Here is a 23,545-nt window from a genome sequence, read left to right on the forward strand (position 1 = left end):
TGCTGGGAGGGGTGCAGTGCCGGGGAGGGGGTGGGGAGAGCTCTATACTCACCATCCGATGTCCCGATGTGTCCTCTTCGCTGGTCCGCAGCACAATGAAGTCACTGTACTGCGGACCGGCTCATTATATGTGCGCTCAGCCGATCAGCCAATCAGCTGAGCGCACATATAATTCTAAATGTTTCTTCTAATAATGCTATTGTCACAACATAATTAGAAGAAACATTTGATGTTTTCATTAAAGTAAAGTGATGATTAGTACAGAATGCTCTATTGCCGGCATATGAATTAACGGCTTATAGAGCTTCCTGTACTAATTAATATTTAATTAATAAAACACATTTTCGTTGAAATAAATACAGTTTCTTTGTTCAATAATTTAATTCTAACGAATCCATCATTGTGCAATTAAATATACTGTCAAAAAATAAATATATATATAAATATACATTTATTTATATATATATTTATTTTAACAGTATATTTAATTGCAAAATAATGGAATCGTTTACATTTAATTATTGAACAACGAAAGGGACTTTATTAGACAGAAAATGTGTTTTATTAATTCAATATATTAACCATGAGAGACATCGGCTATAGTGCAGAGGATCGCAAACCCCGGTAATAGCGATTCATGTAAACTGTGTTCCCTGCTTTCCCAGATGCATCCAGAGGTGTTTGCATCACTTTCTTAACATTTTATTTGTTATTTTTAGTTGAACCAGATTTCCAAGTAAATGACCGTATGTTTTGAGCCGCATGTCTATTTTTTCCCACGGCCGGAGTTTCACCCGCACATTTACAGCCGCATAAAAAATACAGCCGCACAGTTACAGCGTGTGAACCCAGCCTTAGGGTGCGTTCACATCGCCAGAATCCGCAGCAGAAAATAAGCTGCGGATCCGGTAAGTCTGAACGTACCCTTAGTGATTTCCTTGATTATAAGGCTATGTTCACACACTGTAAAATAAAAGCAAAATACACAAAAAAAAGCTAAATAAAATGTGTAAAATGCGGCTGTATTTTTAAGGGAAAACATTAAAGTCTATGGAAAAATGTCAGTCTGTGTGCATATTGTAAAAAAAACAATTTGTGCACAGATGGCTGTTTTTCCATAGACTTTCAAGGAGAAGTCAATCCCTGGCTGAAATCACGTGCCAGCCATCTGCCATGATGGGCTCCAGGATCCCGGCTGGAAGGCATTTTCCACAGAGTTGTGATGACATTGTGACTCTGGGGGAAAAATGTCCCGCCCGGCTTATGGACAGCCCGCTCAGCCAATCAGTGACTGCAGCGCATCTCGCTTCAGTCACTTACTGGCTGAACAGTCAGTCCATCAACTGGGTTGTGACAACGGCTCTGGTGGAGGTCCCAGAGCCGGGCAGGGGTCCCAGAGCGGCGATCCAGCGCTGGAGAGAGGTAAGAGATGAGTTGTGAAAGTTTTTTATGTTCCCCCTTGCCTCTGCATTGTGAAAAATAATTTACATGGCCGGTCTTCTCCTTTTAATGTAGCATATCGTTAGATTAGGAATACGGCCACAAATTATACATATTTAATGTATAACATATTTGCTTCTATATTACCTTGTGAACACAGCCTAAGAGCTAAGCGGGAGAAAACAAGACAGATTAAAGCTATTTGACTGCTGTATTTATAACAATACATTCACAGCATGTTATTCTAATATAATAAGATTTACTTACTGATCTGGTAAGCTTTATATATATATTTAAATGCCTGCATAATGTAAACAGCAGGTGCATGACTATGGAGGATAAACATAATAATAGTTATCACACTGGAAAAACACTCCGGAATTATCTTAAGTCCCTGTTTTGTCTTCCGGTGTCTGGGATTCTTGTGGTTAAATCCTTGTGTTTTCTACAGGTTGTCACCTGTCCTGTAAAACCTGCAGCGGCCCAGGCCTGAAATTATGTGCATCCTGTGAGGATGGTCTTCTTTTGTCTCACAATGGGATGTGTACACAGTCATGTGTCCAAGGATACTACCAAGATGGAAATGTATGCAAAGGTATGTATGGAAGTCATTGTGAGTCTTACTATGTTAAATTCCCAGACAGGAAACATTAGTTGCAGTTATCTCTTGTGGTATTGTGGTTATCACAGCGCTGTCTTCTAAGGAAGGAGGTGAGGAGGACAGGATCAGGACAGGTTTTTCGGTCTCTTAAAATAGGAAATAGCTTAATTACACTTTTGCTGTTGGTGGTTGAATATTAGATTAGTTAGTTATTATGCTTAGAAAGAAATTTTAACACTGGCATAACTTATTTTTTCAAAATTAACTGGTGTCATTAAGTTTATATAGATTTGCAAATTACTTCTATTTAAATATCTCTAAGTACTTATCAGCTGCTGTGTGTCCTGCAGGAAGTGGTGTATTCTCTCCAGTCTGACACAGTGCTCTCTGCTGCCACCTCTGTCCATGTCAGGAACTGTCTAGAGCAGGGGAGGTTTTCTATGGGGATTTGTTACTACTCTGGACACTTCCTCACATGGACAGAGGTGGCAGCAGAGAGCACTGTGTCAGACAGGAAAGAATACACCACTTCCTGCAGGGCAAATAGCAGCTAATAAGTACTTAAAGATATTTAAATAGAAGTAATTTACTAATCTGTATAAATTTCTAGTATAAGTTGATATGAAAAAAATATTTTTTTTTTCAACGAAGAACCCTCTTTAAGAGATGAATGTGCTGCCCCATGTTTGGAAGGCTTCTTGACCTTACAGAAGTTAATATAAAAAAGACCTAAAATCATGTCAAACAAATTCCTGTATCTAACACCAAAAAAAGAAAGTAAAAAGTCATGTCATATACACATGGGTGGCACATCCATAATGAATAAACTGTATCCTTAGATTATAAATAAGAGATCTTTATTCATGCAAAAAACTACAAGTGCATGACATACACTAGAAAATAATAAAAAAAACCACAAAAAACAACAAGTAACCATGTCTAATAAACACAGCTCATACCAATGGCCAAAATGAATATAGATAAATGATATGTTAGTGAGTGAATGTACAAATGTGTATGCAAACCTGTAATGAAATGGACACAAAACAAAAAGTACCAGAAGGAAATAAAGCAAAATAAAGGCCAAGGGAAAAGAGTCTATATCACCATAAGAGGGAGTCCATGTCGGGGTCCAGGATACCCTATCTCAGGGTCCAGGAAACCATATTCCTGTATCTAAACCAAACAAACATCTTAAATTATTTCTGACATCAGTGAAGGGCACAATGTTAGCTGGAAGATGATTTCTGCTGAGAACATTTTTGCTTTCTGAGAATATTGCAGTATATTGTGAGAAATAAAGCCTTGTATTCAGCAAGAAGCAACCTTTCTTTAGGCTTGTTCTTTCAACTGCTGTGTCCTTCCATGAACCATTAGTTGTGAAACACCTATAGATTGGCATTGAGAAATGTGGAGTATGAATACAAGAGGAACTGGCTGATCTCACAGCGGTGAAAGACAAACTATGAATTTCATCACCCAGAGCCAGGAGTCTCAGGAAAGATTTAGATTAGTAGCGGATGACTTATGAAAGACTTCTGTAATTGTATTTGCTATGTGACTGGAGGTAATTGTTAAGTGTCTTTCTTGGCTACAGTCAAAAGACAGTTATCCTTTGGCTGATCTATTAGTGGAGTTCTGAAAATGAAAAGTCTCAACTTCAACTGAAAAGCAATTCTTTTAAGAGTGGTGTAATAATGTAGTTAAGGCCAGAGTCTGAACCTAGAGCACCATTCGACATACCAAACGTCTACGTCTTCAACTATGTCTGGAATGCTAGAAATCTTATACAAGCCTACAGTGGCGTCGCTAGGCAGTTTTATCCGGGGCTCCTGCCCCGGATAAAATGCCTGCTGCCCCGAATGTTTTCTGCCCCTGCATCTCCTATAGACTGTCAGTGAGTGAGTGCACTCACACTGACTCCTCCTGTCCCGTGCAGTCAGAGTCAGTGTGTGCCGGTGCAAGCTGTTATCTGACTGGGCCCTGGTTCAGGCACTTACCCAGTCAGATGCCAGCCAGTGCGGGCACACTGCACACTGAATGTGACTGTCCTGGCCCCGCAGCAGGATGTGCAGCAGTCAGTGAGTGCAAGCTGTCATCTGATGGGGCTCTTACCTTACCCAGTCAGATGACAGCCAGTGCGGGGCCCCTGCTCCTGGAGAGGCCCAGTAGGCTGCCTCATGCTGTAGTCTGGGGTCCTGCTCCCTCCACATAATATGTTTCCTGCTTTCCTCTGCTGTCGGGAGGAGGGGCGGGAGGACACAGGAGAGCCGGGGCCGTGAGGAAGAGGGAGGCTGGACAGGAGCTGAGGACAACCTGATAAAAAGTAAGTGTGTATGTGAGTGTGTGTGCCTGCCTGCCTGTCCCTGTATGAGAACTGTGGATGTCTCTATGCAGTGTGCAAGTGTATGTGTGTAAAGTGTGCTTATGTATGTAAGGTGCACAGTGTGTGTAGTAAACGTGTAAAGGATGTATGAATGCATGTACAGTATATGATATATGAGCAGTAAGTGTATGCATGTACAGTATATGATATATGAGCAGTAAGTGTATGCATGTACAGTATATGATATATGAGCAGTAAGTGTATGCATGTACAGTATATGATATATGAGCAGTAAGTGTATGCATGTACAGTGTGTGCATATGGTGTATGCATATGTGTACAGTATGTGTATGTGATATATGTGCAGTATGTGTATATGATGTATGTATATGGTGTATGTGTGTATATGATGTATAGAGTGTATGCATGTACAGTGTTGGTGTATATGATATATGTATATGGTGTATGCATGTATAGTATGTGTGTAAGTATGTGATGTATGTGCAGTGTGTTTAGGGTGTGTGTGTATGCATATGGGGTGTATATGATGTATACACAGGGGAACTACCAGCAGGGGATATTAAACCACCTTTGATGGCGGCCAGATGGGGGTGGCCGCTAGGTGAGGTAATGTGTATGTGTGGAGGATGGCCGCCAAATGAGGTAGTGTGTGTGTGTGGGGGGGTGGGGGGTGTCAGCCAGGTGGGGTAGTGTGTGTGTATGTGTCAGGTGGGGTAGTGTGTGTGTGGGTCAGGTGGGGTAGTGTGTGTGTATGGGTCAGGTGGGGTAGTGTGTGTGTGTGTGTGTGTGTATGAGTCAGGTGGGGTAGTGTGTGTGTGTATGAGTCAGGTGGGGTAGTGTGTGTGTGTGTATGGGTCAGGTGGGGTAGTGTGTGTGTGGGTCAGGTGGGGTAGTGTGTGTGTGTATGGGTCAGGTGGGGTAGTGTGTGTGTATGAGTCAGGTGGGGTAGTGTGTGTGTGTGTTTGTATGGGTCAGGTGGGGTAGTGTGTGTATGGGTCAGGTGGGGTAGTGTGTGTATGGGTCAGGTGGGGTAGTGTGTGTGTATGGGTCAGGTGGGGTAGTGTGTGTGTATGAGTCAGGTGGGGTAGTGTGTGTGTGTGTGTTTGTATGTATGGGTCAGGTGGGGTAGTGTGTGTGTGTATGGGTCAGGTGGGGTAGTGTGTGTGTATGGGTCAGGTGGGGTAGTGTGTGTGAATGAGTCAGGTGGGGTAGTGTGTGTATGGGTCAGGTGGGGTAGTGTGTGTGTGTATGGGTCAGGTGGGGTAGTGTGTGTGTATGGGTCAGGTGGGGTAGTGTGTGTGAATGAGTCAGGTGGGGTAGTGTGTGTGTTTGTATGGGTCAGGTGGGGTAGTGTGTGTATGGGTCAGGTGGGGTAGTGTGTGTATGGGTCAGGTGGGGTAGTGTGTGTGTATGGGTCAGGTGGGGTAGTGTGTGTGTATGAGTCAGGTGGGGTAGTGTGTGTGTTTGTATGGGTCAGGTGGGGTAGTGTGTGTATGTGTCAGATGGGGTAGTGTGTGTGTATGGGTCAGGTGGGGTAGTGTGTGTGTGTATGAGTCAGGTGGGGTAGTGTGTGTGTGTGTGTATGAGTCAGGTGGGGTAGTGTGTGTGTGTTTGTATGGGTCAGGTGGGGTAGTGCGTGTGTGGGTCAGGTGGGGTAGTGTGTGTGTGGGTCAGGTGGGGTAGTGTGTGTGTATGGGTCAGGTGGGGTAGTGTGTGTGTATGGGTCAGGTGGGGTAGTGTGTGTGTATGGGTTAGGTGGGGTAGTGTGTGTGTATGGGTTAGGTGAAGGTAGTGTGTGTGTGTGTGGGGGGGGGTTTACTGCAGGCAGAGAGGGGGAAATATATTACTATAGTGGACACAGCAGATGCATTATTACTATATAGGGAAAAAAGCAGGCGACATTATTACTATGGAGGGACACAGCAATAAAATCTTCTTAGAAATGCTTTTACTTGGCAATTTTTCACCACTGGGGTGTACTGCGACTGGTGACAGTGACCCTGACAGGAGCTCAGGCCAGGTGGCTGCCTCTTTCTGTTTAGCCACAGTTGTTATGAGTGACAGCAATAGAGCTGGGCTAATAGAGCGGTCATTGAGGTTACTAACTTCTGCACTGGGCTCCTTCGCTAACCATTTATGACGACACTCAGAGGGCCCAGGCCCCGGATGTTTTAGGACCCTAGCAACGCCCCTGCAAGCCTAGATTACACCCTGACTTTATATATAGTGTTTTGCATTACTCTCTATACAGATGCGGAATGCCTCCTTCTCCACATATCAGCCATTTCATATACTCCCCCTGCCTCCTGCACACATTGCTCTCTTCCAGGTCCTTGCTAAAATCCCTCTTGAAGGAGGCACAAATGAGATTTTCAGCATCACTGGCAGATCTTGTTACTGCTGCCATTGGAAGTCTATGAAAACAAAAGAGAGGATAAAAGGAACCGCAGTTACAGCGAGAGAGGCAAAGACGCTCATAGACACTGCTGCAGCCCCTAGTGGTCAACTGCTTTACCCCAGTGCTGGATTCACAGCTGCACTTCTTAGTACTGCCATACATTTTCTGATATGATAGGAGAGCCTGATCTTTTCTCTGTGTACTGTGTATAGAAGACACAATAGCAGCCAGTCTCCACTTTCTCTTGAGCTCGAGGAAAACTGATAGGTATAATGCAAAGTTCACACACCGTCAAAATGACGGCCATTTTTGTTGCACGTCCGTCATTAAACAGCAAACAATGGCCGTTATCTGCCGTCAAATGACAGACATCCAATAAAAAAGGATGTAATTTTGGCGGGTTTGTAAACCTGGGCTAAAGCCTGCTGTGGGGAAAACAGCTGAAAATGCATCATATAAGTCATATGATTTTCAGAAATGGTGATACTCATAGCTTATTCTAAACAATCACTTAAAATCACATTAAAATCTTTACAATTTTTTAAATTGTATACATGTTGGTACATTTGTATATTTTTCTTTTTTGCAGCTTGCAATAGCAACTGTTTAACTTGTGACTCGGCAGAAGGATGTACTGCATGTAAAGACCCCAAAAAAGTTCTACTATTTGGAGAATGCCAGTATGAAAGCTGCACCCAGCAGTACTATCTGGATTACACCAGTGGTACATGCAAAGGTATGAAAAACATACAAAACCATAGATGGATCAAAACCACTTGTAATAATATTCATGCTCTCTATGTAGCACAAAAGATGCATAAATAAAAGATGTATACTAGTATTTTTAGGAACTTTAGGTATAGATTGGGGATATAAATACTAAAGCCTCCTTTCAGACCTTTCAGGAAAATCTATCCAAATTTCTTATCAGCATAGATTTCCTGATTAATAGGGTTCTATGGGGCACAGAAACCTCTCAGGAATTTTTCTTGAAGGGTGACCATGCTGTAAAGTAGGCCTCGAAATTATAGGACATGCCTTTAATTGTCCAGATTTCTGGCTCTTAGAACACTATGGAGGCAATCGGAATTCTGGACAGTTGTGGATGTGCATCCGAAAACTGCCTGGATATCTGAATGCTTTGCTTTGCAGCCCAGGCCAGCACCAGCACCCAGGGCTTTTTTGGCAATAAACACGGTTATTTTTTTTTTTTTTTTTTTTTTTTTTTTTTCCCTGAACCTCTATAGCAATCTACCTATCAGTGTATCTGTCTATCTTCCAGTGATTGCTTGTATATAATTGTCATATATTAAGTGTACCATTTATGTTACATAGATTTTTGCTGACCTGCCTGCCAGATTCTCACATTATTGCTGTAAAACACAAGTTGGCAGTTAATTAAATAATGGTAAAACATGTTATAAAGCAATGAAGTATTTCCAACTTATCGACTATCTAACAGGAGAATTCATTTTGTGGAATAAATTAATAGTGAAATCACTAAAGCTTAATTTAACCCACAGGGATATGAAAGGTTATGTTTCCATTCTTACTGCACCAGTGTCGTCTAGTCCTAGGTCACTATACATTTTATATAAGATGACTGCAGAAAGGCAGCAGCTCTTAGCTCCTTTGTAATATTTTTATACTTTTCTTTTGTAACTCTTTTCAGCTTGCTGCTCTCTTCCACATTATTCCCCCGAATTTGATACCATGACTTTACACCTGTGCAAATAGACACTGGCTGAGTGACAAGGTCATGAAGCTCACTACCTTTTTTATTCTTTAACCCTTTAAGGACCGGGGCAATTTTTATTTTTGCGATTTTGTTTTTTCCTCCTTGTGCATAAAAGGCCATAGCAGTTGCATTTTTTCATCTAGAAACCCACATAAGCCCTTATTTTTTGTGCCACTAATTGTACTTTGCAATGACAGGCTGAATTTTTGCATAAAGTACACAGCAAAAGCAGGAAAAAATTCAATGTGTGGTGAAATTGAAAAAAAAAACACATTTTGTGTTTTTAGTGGATGTGTGTTTTTACACCGTTCGCCCTGGGGTAAAACTGACTTGTTATATATGTTCCACAAGTCGTTACGATTAAAACGATATGTAACATGTATAACTTTTCTTGTATCTGATGGCCTGTAAAAAATTAAAACCATTGTTTACAAATATACGTTCCTTAAAATCGCTCCATTCCCAGGCTTATAGCGCTTTTATCCTTTGGTCTATGGGGCTGTGTCAGGTGTCATTTTTTGCGCCATGACATGTTCTTTCTATCGGTAACTTGATTGCGCATATACGACTTTTTGATCGCTTTTTATTAACATTTTTCTGGATTTGATGCGACCAAAAATGCGCAATTTTGCACTTTGGGATTTTTTAGCGCTTACGCAGTTTACCGTACGAGATCAGGAATGTGATTAATTAATAGTTTGGGCGATTACGCACGCGGTGATACCAAACATGTTTGTTTATTTATTTATTTACTTTTATTAATAACCTGGGAAAAGGGGGGTGATTCTGACTTTTATTAGGGGAGGGGGCTTTTTATTGACAACAACACTTTTTTTTTTTACTTTTACACATATACTAGAAGCCCCCCTAGAGGACTTCTAGTATAAGTGCTCTGATCTCTCATAGAGATCTCTGCAGCATAGATATGCTGCAGAGATCCATGAGATAGGCGCTCGTTTACTTCCGGCTGCTGCAGACGGAAGTAAACGAGTGCCGAGCCGGGGACGGCGCCATCTTGGAGCGGTCCCCGGCTGGCTTCAGTTACGGAGATCGCTCCTCCGGGATGTTATCCCGGAGGAGCGATCTCCCCACTAGACACCAGGGATGACGCTGCGTCCGGTAATCGGATGCAGCTGTCAACTTTGACAGCTGCATCCGATTACTGTATTAGCGGGCACGGCGATCGGACCGTGCCCGCTAATACCGGCGGTCCCGGGCTACAAGCGGCACCCGGGACCGCCGCGGTTCAGAGCGCGGCCCCGCTCTGAACGTCCTTACCGACCGCAGGGCGTAAATATACGCCCGCGGTCGTTAAGGGGTTAAAAAAGATGGTGGGCCATTGTGCAAAACAAGCACTTTTACCTCTTTTAAGGTTTACTACCTAAGTGGTCAGAACAATAGAAATCATAGTTCAATGATTCCAAGTGTAAAATAATGCACTTGGGGAGAAGGAATCCTATGTCCAAGTATTGCATTGGCAGTTCTGTGGTAGCAAAGACTTCAGAAGAGAATGATTTAGGGGTAGTGATTTCTGACAGCCTTAAAATGAGTCGCCAGTGCAACCAGGCAGTAGGGAAAGGTAATGGTATGCTGAGCTGTATAGCTAGAGATATAACCAGTAGGAAGATGGAGAATGTGATTCCGCTGTATAATGAAACCACATCTAGAATACTGGGGAGCTAGAGGCTCTCCAGCTTGTGCTGAAAAGCAATTTGGGAAAAGTCTTTTTGACACAAGAGATTAAAAACATTTTTCTATATTATGGAAGCATAGTCAGATGTAAAAGCCAGCATGTGTCTCCTTGCCCTAAGCTATCTAACAGTGTCAGCAGTTTGGAATATGAATTGCAGCTCACAGATCCACTTTAAGGATCAAAATTTGTATAGCCTGGATAAAAGGAGGGAAAGAGGGGACATGATTAAAACCTTTGATGCTATGTTCACATGTCTTTTTCTTGGCCGTTGTATGACCATGATTTTGAGATGAATATATGTCTGCATTATGCAATTTGCATAATTGCTGTCAAAATGACAGCCACCCAAAATGTCGGCTGCAAAAAAGTTATTGTTTGAACTTAGCCTGTATATGTTAAAGGGGTAAATAAGGTTAAAGAGGAAAATACTTTTGCTGGACACAAGAACAAGGTGTGTGTGTTGGGGGCGCTTACAATCTGGGATCACTTAGGGGAAAGATCAGGAGCAACAGGGGGAAAACTGAAAGAGTCGTCGTTGCTTGGAACAATCTCCCAGCAGATGTGGTTTTTAAATCCACAAAAGGTGAATGCAAGCATGTCTTGTTAACCATTTGTGGCACATCCTCTCAGGTTACCATAAATGTCTAACAGTAATTATCTTTAAGGGTCCATTCTTGATGCAGCAGATTTTATGCTGTGTTCCATCATTTATTCCATGGAACCTAAATGAAAAAAAGTAATGAACAGTTGCTGTTGTGTTGAGCACAGTGATATTGCTTTTTATATCTTTGAATGTCAAAGATAGTTTGCTTTACAAAATTCTTGTTCCTGCTAATATAAGCGCCCTCTTGCCTTGAGCATAGTTCATCAAGCAGGAGACCAGAAACTACTTTTGTTCAGCACTACAAGTGGGGATTACAGCTGAACTTGAACAAACAGAATCGACCAGGATACAGCTGTAAGGACGAGCAAAGCCCAGGAGCTCATATTTTCAGTCTTTCCCCTGTATTTGATTTTCTTCTGAAATAAACACATTTGAGTTTTGTTTTTTGTATCATTAAAGAAAAACAATCTAACTTGGATTCCTTTCTGATTATATATTTTCTCTTGGTTGTGATACCTACATGTGCAAAGGCTGCCTTGCTTAGGCTTTATGTATATGTACTAGAGATGAGTGCAATTGGAGCATGCTCATGTCAGATCATTCAGCATTTGATTACCGGTGGCTGAAGACATTGGATACAGCCCTAGGGAGTCACATTAACACTAACATTAACACAGCCAAAGGCCATAGGCTGTATCCATATTCTCTAGGACTCCCTAGGGCTGCATCCAACTTCTTCAGCCATCGGTATTCAAATGCCAATTGACTTGAGAATGCTCCAGTTGTGCTTCACTCTTAATATGCACATGGACAGATGTAGTGTTGTCTTCTCTTGCAGGCTTTCAATGGTTTTTATAGAGAACAGTGCCATCTTACGGTGCAAGTTGGTACTACATCCCATTTAAAAAAAAAAAAAAAAAAGAACTCTTCAAACTGTACCAAGCTCACCATGTTTTGAGTGTTGAACTTTAAATCACTTTTTATTCCATCTCTGTACATGCTGACTCAATACTGGCATTACACATTTTTGCTCAGCTCTATTATAAGCAATAAATTGACCAACTGTGGGAATTGTCTGGGAATGTTCAGCTTGGCTGTCAACATTTTTTTTCCAGCTGGGTTTCAGTTAATTAGGTACTTGCCACATGGCCATTTCTACACACTACAACAACAATAGTTCTTATACTTAGTAGATAATAATAATACCATTAGATAATACCCAGATACTGTAATTTCTTGTCATTTGAGTGACCTCCACTGTTATATTTTTCCTTTCAGAGTGTGACTGGAGCTGCAATGCCTGCAAAGGCCCCTTGAACACGGATTGCTTGCAGTGTATGGAACACTACAGTTTACATAATGGTGCTTGCATTGAGCACTGCCCTCCGTCATATTACAAGCATGGGAACACCTGCAGAGGTTGGTATCCATCCACAGTTTCTTATTGTTATTGACTTGTTCTTTTTTTTTTTTAATTGGCCCATATTTATCAGGATGCCTAAAACTTGCACTGTCTGTTTTTTTGCCCGCAGTTTTGTACGCTGTGACATTTTGGGTTTCAGGCATTTTGATAAATCTTGGCCAATATTTCTGTAGTTATCTAGACTGCCCATAAGGGAGCAAACTGTATACACTTCCTTTCTGCAGGTAGTCCCCATACTGTATATCTCCCTTTCTGCTCTGTATTTGATCCCCTATACTGTATACATCCGCCCTCTGCATGTGATCCCCATACTGTATACCTCCCTCCCCCCTCTGTAGTTGATTCTCCATACTGTATACATCCTCCCTGTGCATGTGGTCCCCATACTGTATACCCCCACCCTGTAGATGATCCTCCATACTGTATACATCCTCCCTTTTGCATGTGGTCCCCATACTGTATACCTCCCTCTCTTCTCTGTAGCTGGCCCATGTACCCTCTGTCCTTCTATGTTCAGTGTCCTCTACTGTGCATTGTCTTACCCCTACTACCTCCTTTGCAACTTGTGTTAAGCATGTGAGGGCGGAGCATAACAAGTCTGGCACTGATTGGCTGATACACATCCCCCCAGTGTCAGGGGTCTGGTCAGCTGACTATAAGTAGGGTTTATATTTAGACCAGGGATTATATTTCAAGTCTACTCCAAAATTCCCACAAAATGAAGCTAGGTCTTATTTTCAGAGAAACACAGTAGTTGCAAGAGACTTTGTAAAACATAAATAAATAAGGCATAAATAGTTTTTTTCGTTTGTGATAAGATAACACCCAAAAGTATTGGTGATGCAATGATTTTATTGCGATTTGCTGACAATTTCTTGCATGGCTTTTAGTTTTCTAAAAAAAAAAAAGTAAGATCCTTACTCAAGTCCTCTGTCCTGACCATGCAAAATGACTCTGTCCTTGTCTGTCTACATGTATTTGTCATCATTAGACTCACTGGCTGATTGTGGTACATGCAGTGTATATGTTACATATATATCATAGTTGTCTCTTTGCACTCTACAGTTTTGCAACTTGACGTAAAGTGATAATCAATCCCTGCTTTAGTGTGTGGATTGACAACATATATAAAAGTGTCTTTTCCTTGCTGGTTTTATTATCCCTGTGCCGCTCGGATGCACTAATGGACTGTATCAAATGTGTTCTCACTTGCCAAGGGCCTTTGTACTATCTGTGTGTCTAAGTCATTTTGTTTGCAGAAAATCGTCCTGGATTTTTTTGATGCGGAAGGTATACAGCGTGCACTGTGAATCAGCATCTCCAGTGTTAACAGCTCTTCCGCTCGATTTCTTTCTTAGTAGTTGTCAAGTTACCTCTGTTAGTTCTTTTATGGTAGATTTGAGAATAAGACTCTCCATGTTTCTTTTCTTACCTATTGAAGGGAATTAGGGCAAAGAAGATAAGTTTAATTATCTGTAGATAATGTGTATACAGCGACCATATAGTGGAAAAGTGCAGAGGTGGGATTATGTTGTTAGGCACTGTCTGTGGCAAAGTGGTTACAGTATGTTTCTGTTGTAGCAAAAATTTTCACTAACTACTTTTCTCAAATATTTGGACCATTTCAGGGTTTTTAAATTTATATTTCAATGCTTACTTTCCATAGCATAGATATGTGGTACAGTGATGTATCCCTTTTCGTTATAACCTAGTTCATTTAGAGTAAGGCTATGTTCCCACACACTGTTGATATTGAGTGGACGGCTGTCATTTAATAGCAAATAATTGCTGTTGTTTTAATACAACGGCCATTGTTTTGAAATAACAGCTGTTATTTGCCATTAAATGGCGGCCATCCACAGTGTATGAACATAGCCTTTCTGTGTTTTCAATCCACTCCTGGTTTTGGTTGCAAAATACTGACCAAAAAGCTGAGCAAATATACTATGTGGGAACAAAGCCTTAATCAGTGAATGCCTAAAGGCCCAAATTGCCTGACAATCTCTGTAAATGAGTGCCGATTTTGTAGACCAGTGCTCGCTTACTGAGTCTATTACAAGACTTGACTATTGTGCAAGGAGGCGCACCGGTTATATGCCAGACCATTCTTTTTTCTGCTCACCTGTGTGCTAGACCACTCCTTCAGGCATTTTATGTTGCAGACTATATATCCCCTAGTTCTCTGATTTCTCACAGCTATCCTTTATGTAAGGGGCTTAATTTACCAACTTATATGCCATAGTCTCCTCCTTAAAGGGTTATTCCAAACATAACTTTCCCCATGTTTCTATAGTGTGTGCTGGTGCTCATGAATATCCAGGACTACTGAGCACACACACATAATGCAGAGGACTAGTTAATGTCCTTGTTATTCAAGAGGATATCTCCAAATCAGCTGCACAGAACAATGTAAGTTATACATCATTCTGTTCAGTTTCTCTGACACTAGTTTATGCTTCCCTTAGATAGGACAGCATAAACCTACAGACAGAGTTTCTTTAATCTACTGACTAATCTTGACTACCTGGTCATACATTGAGCATTTATATAGTAAAGACAGATGAAAATAATTGTTGTAGCTTTAAAGAGTTTAAACACAAGGTTCATTTTCAGTTCCAGCAGTTTGCATCTGCATCATTTCATGGCCTTCTCCTTCATTGCTCACTGTATATTTCACAACTACAGCTACGCCTTCTGTACAGCCGGAACACTTGAAATTGAATCTGCATGCATTTATTTACTGCACAGAGAAGTTATGGTGCTCCCTTTTTAGAAATAAACATGAAATACTAGATTCGTGGACATTATTATCTCCTGCAGATATAATCCAGCCTGACAAGCAATCCATTATTTATTAATTCCTTACTGATGACCTTTTACAAAGTACGTCTTCCTTTCCTGCTTCCTGCCTGGCCATGAAATAATCAGGTCATCACTATCTCCTATATAAATATTAATGCCTCCTACTGTCATCTCAGTTCTCATTTCCCCTTTCCTTCTCTATCATTTTCATTCATCTTAACTTCCTCACTATAAGGCTATTACTACTTTGTAGATTCATCATTTTTTAATATGCTATACTTCTGCTCCGTTCTTGTCTCCTCCCCGGGATGTTTTTTTTTGTATGTCTGTTGTGAATATATCCCATGTGTGCTCTAATAATAATCATATGCTGTCATCTTGTTATGTGATAGTGAGATCCATACTTAAACAGTCCTTGAGATTGTACCAGCAATGTACTCTGCATTAATTCAACAAGTGTCTAAGTTTGCAGTGCTCTAATCTAGGTTAGGCTTCATTCTGCTTTTTTTTTAATTAATCCATTAAAGCTTTATACTTTATTGAAGAAAAAAAAACTGTTTAAAAAAAACAACAACTCGCCAACAGCCTAAGCACAAAAAAGTCTTACAGAAAACGCAAGAGATTAAGATGTTTCATACTGCCAAGGTCTTACAAGTCAGATTATGACCAGTATTTGGATTCTACAGCGTTCGTCCAAGCTGAGCACTTTGCATTTGACTTATGGCATCTGGAGGAGTTGGATGTCAGCCTATGGAATCCTGGAAACCCAACTTGTCCAGATGCCGGGAGTCAAAGTGTTTAGGTTCCGATGAATGTTGTTAGCAAGTTTGCTCAACACTAGAGATGAGCGAACCTGGAGCATGCTCGAGTCCATCCGAACCCGAACTTTCGGCATTTGATTAGCGGTGGCTGCTGAAGTTGGATAAAGCCCTAAGGCTATGTGGAAAACATGGATATAATCATTGGCTGTATCCATGTTTTCCAGACAACCTTAGATCGATATCCAAGTTCAGCAGCCCCAGCTAATCAAATGCCGAACGATCGGGTTCAGATGGACTCGAACCTGAACCCAGTTCGCTCGTCTCTACTCAACACGAATTAAGACTAAAGACCTTAGCAGTCTAAAATGCCTCAATCGCCAGTGTTTTCTGTTTCTGTAAGTTTTTGTGCTTATACTGTTGTCTTTAAACAGTTTTCTACAATAAAACGTAAAGTAGAGAGTGCCAAACAAACCCTTTTTTTTATGCTTTGATTTCGGCATTGAAGTTTGGAGCACCTGTGCACAGTGGCATTCGGTTTAGCATGTAACCAAATAGTTTAAATGGCAGATTAAGGACAAGCCCTGTAAATACTGCTGTTTATTGTACCCCAGTTTTTTTTGCCCTTCTTTTAGTAAATATTATATCTATATAACTTCATCCAGACAATTTTAATGTGTTTAATATTTAATGTTAAATATGATCATGTTATTATTGTGACTAAAAGCTCTATGTGATTCTTATAATAAACTTATTTATGTCACTTTCTTCTGTATAGAGTGGCCTATGAATAGTAATGTCTTTGTATATTACAGAGTGTGGAGTTCACTGTCAGTTCTGTACTAGCCTCAATCACTGCAGTCAATGCAAAGCCCCATTTTATCTGTTGGACGGACATTGCATCACAGAGTGCGGCCAGCAGCACGCTGTTTCCCATTCTGACCGGACGTGCCGATGTAAGTAGAGTGTAGACCTTTGCCAGTTTTGATAAATTCCCTGTTTACCGCCTTAACATATGGTTTTATTTGTTGTCACAAATACTGTAAGTAATATTTTACCCTGGTACTGTGGTATGAATTTTGGCTTAACTCTGTATACTCAGTGGATTGCACCTGATGAACCATATTACCTTTACAGCCTGCCCTTCTGGATGTCTGGATTGTGACAGTTCGCAGCATTGCAAAATATGTGACAATAGGACATTCCTAAAGAACCATCACTGTGTGCCTCATTGTGGGCATGGATCCACAGGAAACACCAATACAAGGAGATGTGAAGGTGGGTGAGAAAAAAAAGCATGTAAATTATAAAGTCACCTAGTTATAGTACATAATGGACCCCCAGTTAGGTTATTTATGTGCTGATCTGTGAATGGGTAAGGTATCCTGTATTATATTGGGCTTCATTACAGTTGTAGTGACCCAGTGGTTTATGTACAAAGCTCCAGAAAGTATAACAATGCACCTTAAAATCTTGAAGGCAAATTGAGAAATATTTGACAGTAACACATCACCTAGCAAACAGAATAATAAGAATTCTGTACAGGGTTTACCAGCCCTTTGTATAATGTTTTTCCTATATGTTTTTAGAACCAATTTACTAAAGTTCCTAATGATCTGACTCTTTAATCTGACATATATCTGTGAGGCAAGTTACATTGTACATTCTGGTCATTGACTCAATGGTTTTAAACCAGTTAGCAGTCGCATTATAATTGAGAAAAACATTCCAAAAATGCCTTCTTTTTTTTTAAATGTATGTCTTTTGTAAATTTAGTTGGCACATCACTGATGTGTCTTGAAGTGTATCTGTCATGACTAGAGATGAGCGAACCAGGTTCGGGTTCTAGTCCATCCGAACCCGAACTTTCGGCATTTGATTAGCGGTGGCTGCTGAACTTGGATAAAGCCCTAAGGTTGCCTGGAAAACATGGATACAGCCAATGACTATATCCATGTTTTCCACATAGCCTTAGGGCTTTATCCAACTTCAGCAGCCACCGCTAATCAAGTGCCGAAAGTTCGGGTTCGGATGGACTTGAGCATGCTCCAGGTTCGGTCATCTCTAGTCATGACACATAAAATATTTAAAACAAGAAGCAAATATATAATTAATGCTTGCCTTATGTATGCTTTTAATTTTAATTGTAATATCATCGCTCCAGCAAATAATTTAGGGCCCCTTTGTGCTGTTTACGCTTCCTTATTTTTCTCTGAGACGGTGGGCAGGGCTTTTTTTTCCCTGAGGCCAGAAGGTCATGTTCGCTTACTTTGCTGTAGCAGTGCACCCAGGTCATGCATGGCTGCTGGCCAATCAGCATTCATCTTCCAGTCTGTGCAGAGCAGATGGAAAATTTACATCACTTCCTGCATTTGATCTCTTTTCTTTTGCTGTTATTAAAGACCAAATGGCCTTAGTGACAAAGCATTGACTGTTTTCCAGGAAGTGAGACACCTAGTGGCTGATTTTATAGTATTGTATTTCATAATAAACATTAAGGGTACAAACACACACACCGTATACGCAGCAGATACGCAGCAGATCTGCTGCAGATTTGATGCTGTGTTCAGTTATATAGATCTAATCTGCTGCGTATCGCAGCAGTAAATACGCGGCGTATACGGTGTTTGTACCCTAAAAACATTTACATTAACAGTGTCCATTTACTGTAAGTAATTAACCCCTTAGTAAAAGAACTCATTTTAGCTTTACAGATGGGTAAAATTGTTCGTGTGACAAGTGTTTTATTTTTTCATAAATTTTTTGGGGGCCAAAAAACAAACAAACAAACAAAATAAATAATATATATATATATATATATATATATATATATATATATATATATATATATATATATTATTATAAAACATTTCCCTAGAAAAGCCCAAATATCCCATGTGGGAAGTTTTGGAAATGTGTAAATAAGCAGTTTTAGAATATGAGAAAGGCGTCTGTCTAGTTATATAGATGAACACAAATAGTGATCATGATCATTATTTGCGGACATCTATCTATTGCCGCCTTTCTATGATATGTTCCCAAAGTGGAAACATAGCCTTCAACTGCTGGAAAAGGAGCCTATGGGTAGGGAAAAGGTTTTAAAGGCATCAAATAAATGACAGCTGCACCACTTCCATATTTTTTTCCTTTTCTTGGGAAAAAACATATCTTTGTTATGCATCATTTTTCCCAGGGAATAGATCTAATCCTATTACATAAAGTATTGAGCAGTAAGAAAGGCATTTGAAAATTATGCAGCTTGTCTACCCCCGTTTCCCTGATAATAAGACATTCTCTGAAAATAAGATCAAGTTTTGCTAAACTGCTTAAAGCGACTCTGTACCCACAATCTGTCCCCCTCAAACCGCTTGTACCTTCAGATAGCTGCTTTTAATTCAAGATCTGTCCTGGGGTCCCGTTAAGCAGGGGATGCAGTTATTCTCCTAAAAACAACTTTTAACCTTGCAGCGCTGTGTCTAACGGCCGGGGCTTACATTTGTATATGCATTAGGCTGGCACCACCTCTCCGTCCTTCCTCCCCACCCTCCTCATTATTAGGCTATGTTCACACTACGTATATTTGAGGCTGTATAGCAACCAAAACAAGGAGTGGATTGAAAACACAGAAAGGCTCTGTTCACATAATGTTGTAATTGAGTGGATGGCCGTCATTTAATGGCAAATATGTGTACAACGGCTGTTGTATTGAAATAATGGAAGTTATTTACCGTTATATGGCGGCCATCCACTCAATTTCAACATTGTGTGGACAGAGCCTTTCTGTGTTTTCAATCCACTCCTGGTTTTGGTTGCTATGAGGACCTGACATGAGGACCAAATACAGCCTCAAATATACATAGTGTGAACCCAGCCCTAGGGATGATCCAGGAACATTTACTGCTGTTTGAGCTTTGCACAGGTGTCTTAACGACCCAGCCCATGTTCATTATGCACACAGGTGGGGAATAGGAGGCAATCAGCCTGGAGCATTCCTAATAATGAGGAGGGTGGGGAGGAGGGACAGAGAGGTTGTGCCAGCCTAATGCATATACAAATGTAAGCCCCGGCCGTTAGACACAGCGCTGACGGATTAAAAGTTGTTTTTAGCACAATAACTGCATCACCTGCCGAACGGACCCCAGAACAGATCTTGGATTAAAAGCAGCTATCTGACGGTACAAGCGGTTTGGGGGGGTCAGATTGTGAGTCGCTTTAAGACCTATTATAGGTTTTTGGAATTGCCTTCCCCGAAAGTAAGACCTAGCAAAGTTTTTGTTTGAAACATGCCCGCCGAACAGAACACCTGGGCATGCATCTGTGATTCTTTTTAATCCACCGCTATTGTCCCCTACTTTCACCATCCGTTGCAGAGCAGCTGCATACAGGACTTTAGGACCGTCACCTGTCGCCAACACAGATGTTAACTTCCGCGGCTGTTACTTTTAAATGTGCAGGCGAGGCATCAAGTGTCCCATCACCTGCTGCCATCCTTGTTGTCCCCTACCGCCAGATGTAGAGCTGTCCATAGTCTGTCGTTATCCCGTCACCTGCCACCATACCGTACACTGTCCCTGCAGTGCTATACAAGTGTGCTGTTGTGAGCTTCCCTTGGTTGTCGATTGCCGCCATACCAGGCTCTGTTCCTGCTGTGCATTCTTCTTCATGGAAAAATAAGACATCCCCTGAAAATAAGACCTAGCGCATCTTTCCGAGAAAAATTAATATAAGTCTTATTTAGGGAGAAACAAGTTATATAAATAATATGAGTTAAGTGAGACAACTAGAATGTACAGATGATGTTGCCATTTTCAATCATATTGTAATAAGTGGTGCAGTAAATTCTCCTTTATTGATCTCTCACTTATGATAATATAATGATCACGGGTGGCCATGTTTGTTAAAAGTTAAAGCACAGTTAGGTTAGCATTAATGGTTATTGATCCAGTTTAATTACATTGTTAATGCTCCTGTCTAGCTTGCTTTTATAAGGAGGCAGAGAACATTACACAGAGAAAAAGTATGTAAGACGATATAATTGTATCTATTTAATTTTATAAGCCGGGTTAATTTATTTTAAATATATACAGGGTCATTTAAAAAGGATGGTGTACAAGTAAAGGCCTGAAGTTAGGTGTAGTGTATAGGTAAAATGTAGATAGATAGTGTGTCTCCCACATCCTGCCAAACTGTTATATATTACCTACAAAAGGACATACTATGAGGTTCATAGGTTATAGGACAGAGCTTTTTCCTTCTCCAATTATCTCTTTATCCTTAACTACGGTATCTACTTCCAACCAGTCACAGCCACCTTGCTCTACACAGTGTTATAGTGCTACATACAACAGGTCTGAATGATTTAGTAATTATTATTCGAGATACAGGAAAAATAGACATTAAGGGTGCGTTCACACGTACAGGATCTGCAGCAGAGTTGATGCCGTAGCTTCACATGTACCGTATTGCAGCGGATTTTCTGCGGCAGATCCGCAGCAGATTTGACTAAATGAATGAACACCGCATCAAATCCGCACTGTCAAAACTGCTGCGGATCCTCAGCAGATTTGATGGTGCAGATTTGATGCTGTGTTCATTCATTTAGTCAAATCTGCTGCGGATTCACAGCAGAATATCCGCTGTGATAAGGTACGTATGAAGCTACCCTAAGGGTGCGTTCACATGTACAGGATCTGCAGCACATTTGATGACGCAGATTTGAAGCTCCAGATTTAAAGCAAATAAATTCTGGGCCATCAAATCTGCTGCGGATCTGCTGCAGATTCAAATCTGCGCCATCAAATCTGCTGCAGATCTGCTGCAGATCCTGTACATGTGAACGCACCCTAAGGGCGCATTCACACGTACAGGATGTGCGGCAGATTTGATGGTGCAGATTTGCAGGTGGTTTCAGAATGTAAAACAGTAATAGACAATGCAATATCCAAAGAATCTAGAGCACCCCCTCTCCCAACACATGTTTTTAATTTAGCTTTGTCAAGGTTTGACCCTTGACAGAGCTAAATGCAAAGCGTGTTTGTGGAGTGTATGTGCCTTAACTGAAGTCTATTACTTTCCCAGTTGCCTTTACCTGTATTGTACAGTTTCATATAGATAGATGAATAAATATATATATACAGTGGTGCCTTGGATTACGAGCATAATTCGTTCCGGGACCGTGCTTGTAATCCAAATCCACTCTTATACCAAAGCAAATTTTCCCATAAGAAATCATTGAAATGTAGACAATTGGTTCCACACCCCAAAAATCATTTTATAATCATTATAGCAGCAGTGTGTATAGCTGAGTGTGAGTGCAAGCACATTATAGCAGCAGTGTGTATAGCTGAGTGTGAGTGCAAGCACATTATAGCAGCAGCGTGTATAGCTGAGTGTGAGTGCAAGCACATTATAGCAGGAATGGAGAGGATGGGAAACACAAGGACTGATAGAGACTGCAGGGAGCATGAAGGAATGAGCAGGGCAGATGTGGACACAGTATAGCAGCCCTCTCTGTCCGGGGAGAGAGGGGTTAAAGCTATAAAGAGATTACCCCCCACAGTCCTGTCCCCTGATGCAAGCCCCAGCCTGAAGTGGATCTGCTATAAATTGGAAGGTGAGAGAGACTTCCTGGGCCAGAGTACTGTGCTGCAGACCCCGCTATGCAGGCCATGCCCCTCCCCCACTCACGCTCCCACCCAATACCAGGAGCTCTTAAACCAAAGCAATGCTCTTAAACCAAGTCACAATTTAGAAAAACTGTGAGCTCTTCTTGCAAAACGCTCTTAAACCAAGTTACTCTTAAACCAAGGTACCACTGTATATATATATATATATATATATATATATATATATATATATATATATTATATATATATCCGGTGCAGTGTACCGTAAACATATATATAGATTATTCTGTGAATCCCTCCACCTATTGATGTATTCTGTTCCACATCCTTTTATATATTTTATTGTTACATGCAATAAGATTGCCTTATATTGGTGTTTAGATTTATTAAATAGCCTGCACCAGTTTACCACATTTGAACCCTGTCAACTCTAAATTTGCTTATAGGAAATTTTTGTGTATATGGGCCATTGTTTGTTTTTTGTATTTTAGCCAATACACATCCCCCCATTCTCCTGGTAAATGGTTCTTTCACTGTGGGCATCGGTGCAATAAGACCATTGGACCTGTCCTTTATGAATGTTCAAGATTTGGATACTGAAGAAGCTAGTCTTACATTTCATGTTGTGACCGCTCCAGCCAATGGTCGGCTTGTGAAAATTATACATGGCAAGGAGGTTCATCTCAACAAGGACACACACTTCAGCTGGAAGGATCTGATTGAGCAAAGGGTGAGATTTAAGCACAGCAAAGAGAAATCAAGGTGAGGAAAATTTCATCAAGTATTGCACTGTAATTACTCTTAAAGCTCCAGATTATTCCGTGTTTGGTGGCATATGGTAAGCTAGTTTCTGAATTATGAAACACTAGAAGAAAATAATAAATATAATTAAAGGGGTTTTTCCAATGGAACATAATTTTTCATATGCTGGTAAAGCGAACAATTCCTTCCATACTTGTTATCATCTATTCAGTCTCCTTCCCCCAGTCCTGAGCGGCTGCTTTCTGCTAAAGATATAAAAAAAACTGTGTGAGCTTTTCTCTCCATTTCTCGCTCCTCCCCCTTCCTTCTAAAATGGCTAATGTAAACCAGTCCCTCTCTCCAACTTTTTAGAT

General features: G+C 40.8%; 1 protein-coding gene across 2 annotated transcripts in view; it reads left to right on the forward strand.

Moving 5' to 3' along the window:
- Window positions 1-23,545, forward strand: part of FRAS1 (Fraser extracellular matrix complex subunit 1) — a 352,271-nt gene that overhangs the window by 217,937 nt on the left and 110,789 nt on the right. For both annotated transcript variants that reach the window (XM_069978024.1, XM_069978025.1), the window contains 6 exons: window positions 1,892-2,035; window positions 7,376-7,522; window positions 12,100-12,240; window positions 16,620-16,760; window positions 16,942-17,082; window positions 22,922-23,192. In XM_069978024.1, coding sequence (XP_069834125.1) covers window positions 1,892-2,035; window positions 7,376-7,522; window positions 12,100-12,240; window positions 16,620-16,760; window positions 16,942-17,082; window positions 22,922-23,192 — 985 coding nt within the window. The remainder of the gene's footprint in view (window positions 1-1,891; window positions 2,036-7,375; window positions 7,523-12,099; window positions 12,241-16,619; window positions 16,761-16,941; window positions 17,083-22,921; window positions 23,193-23,545) is intronic.

Source organism: Dendropsophus ebraccatus, chromosome 7, assembly GCF_027789765.1.
Source record: "Dendropsophus ebraccatus isolate aDenEbr1 chromosome 7, aDenEbr1.pat, whole genome shotgun sequence".
Taxonomy (NCBI): domain Eukaryota; kingdom Metazoa; phylum Chordata; class Amphibia; order Anura; family Hylidae; genus Dendropsophus; species Dendropsophus ebraccatus.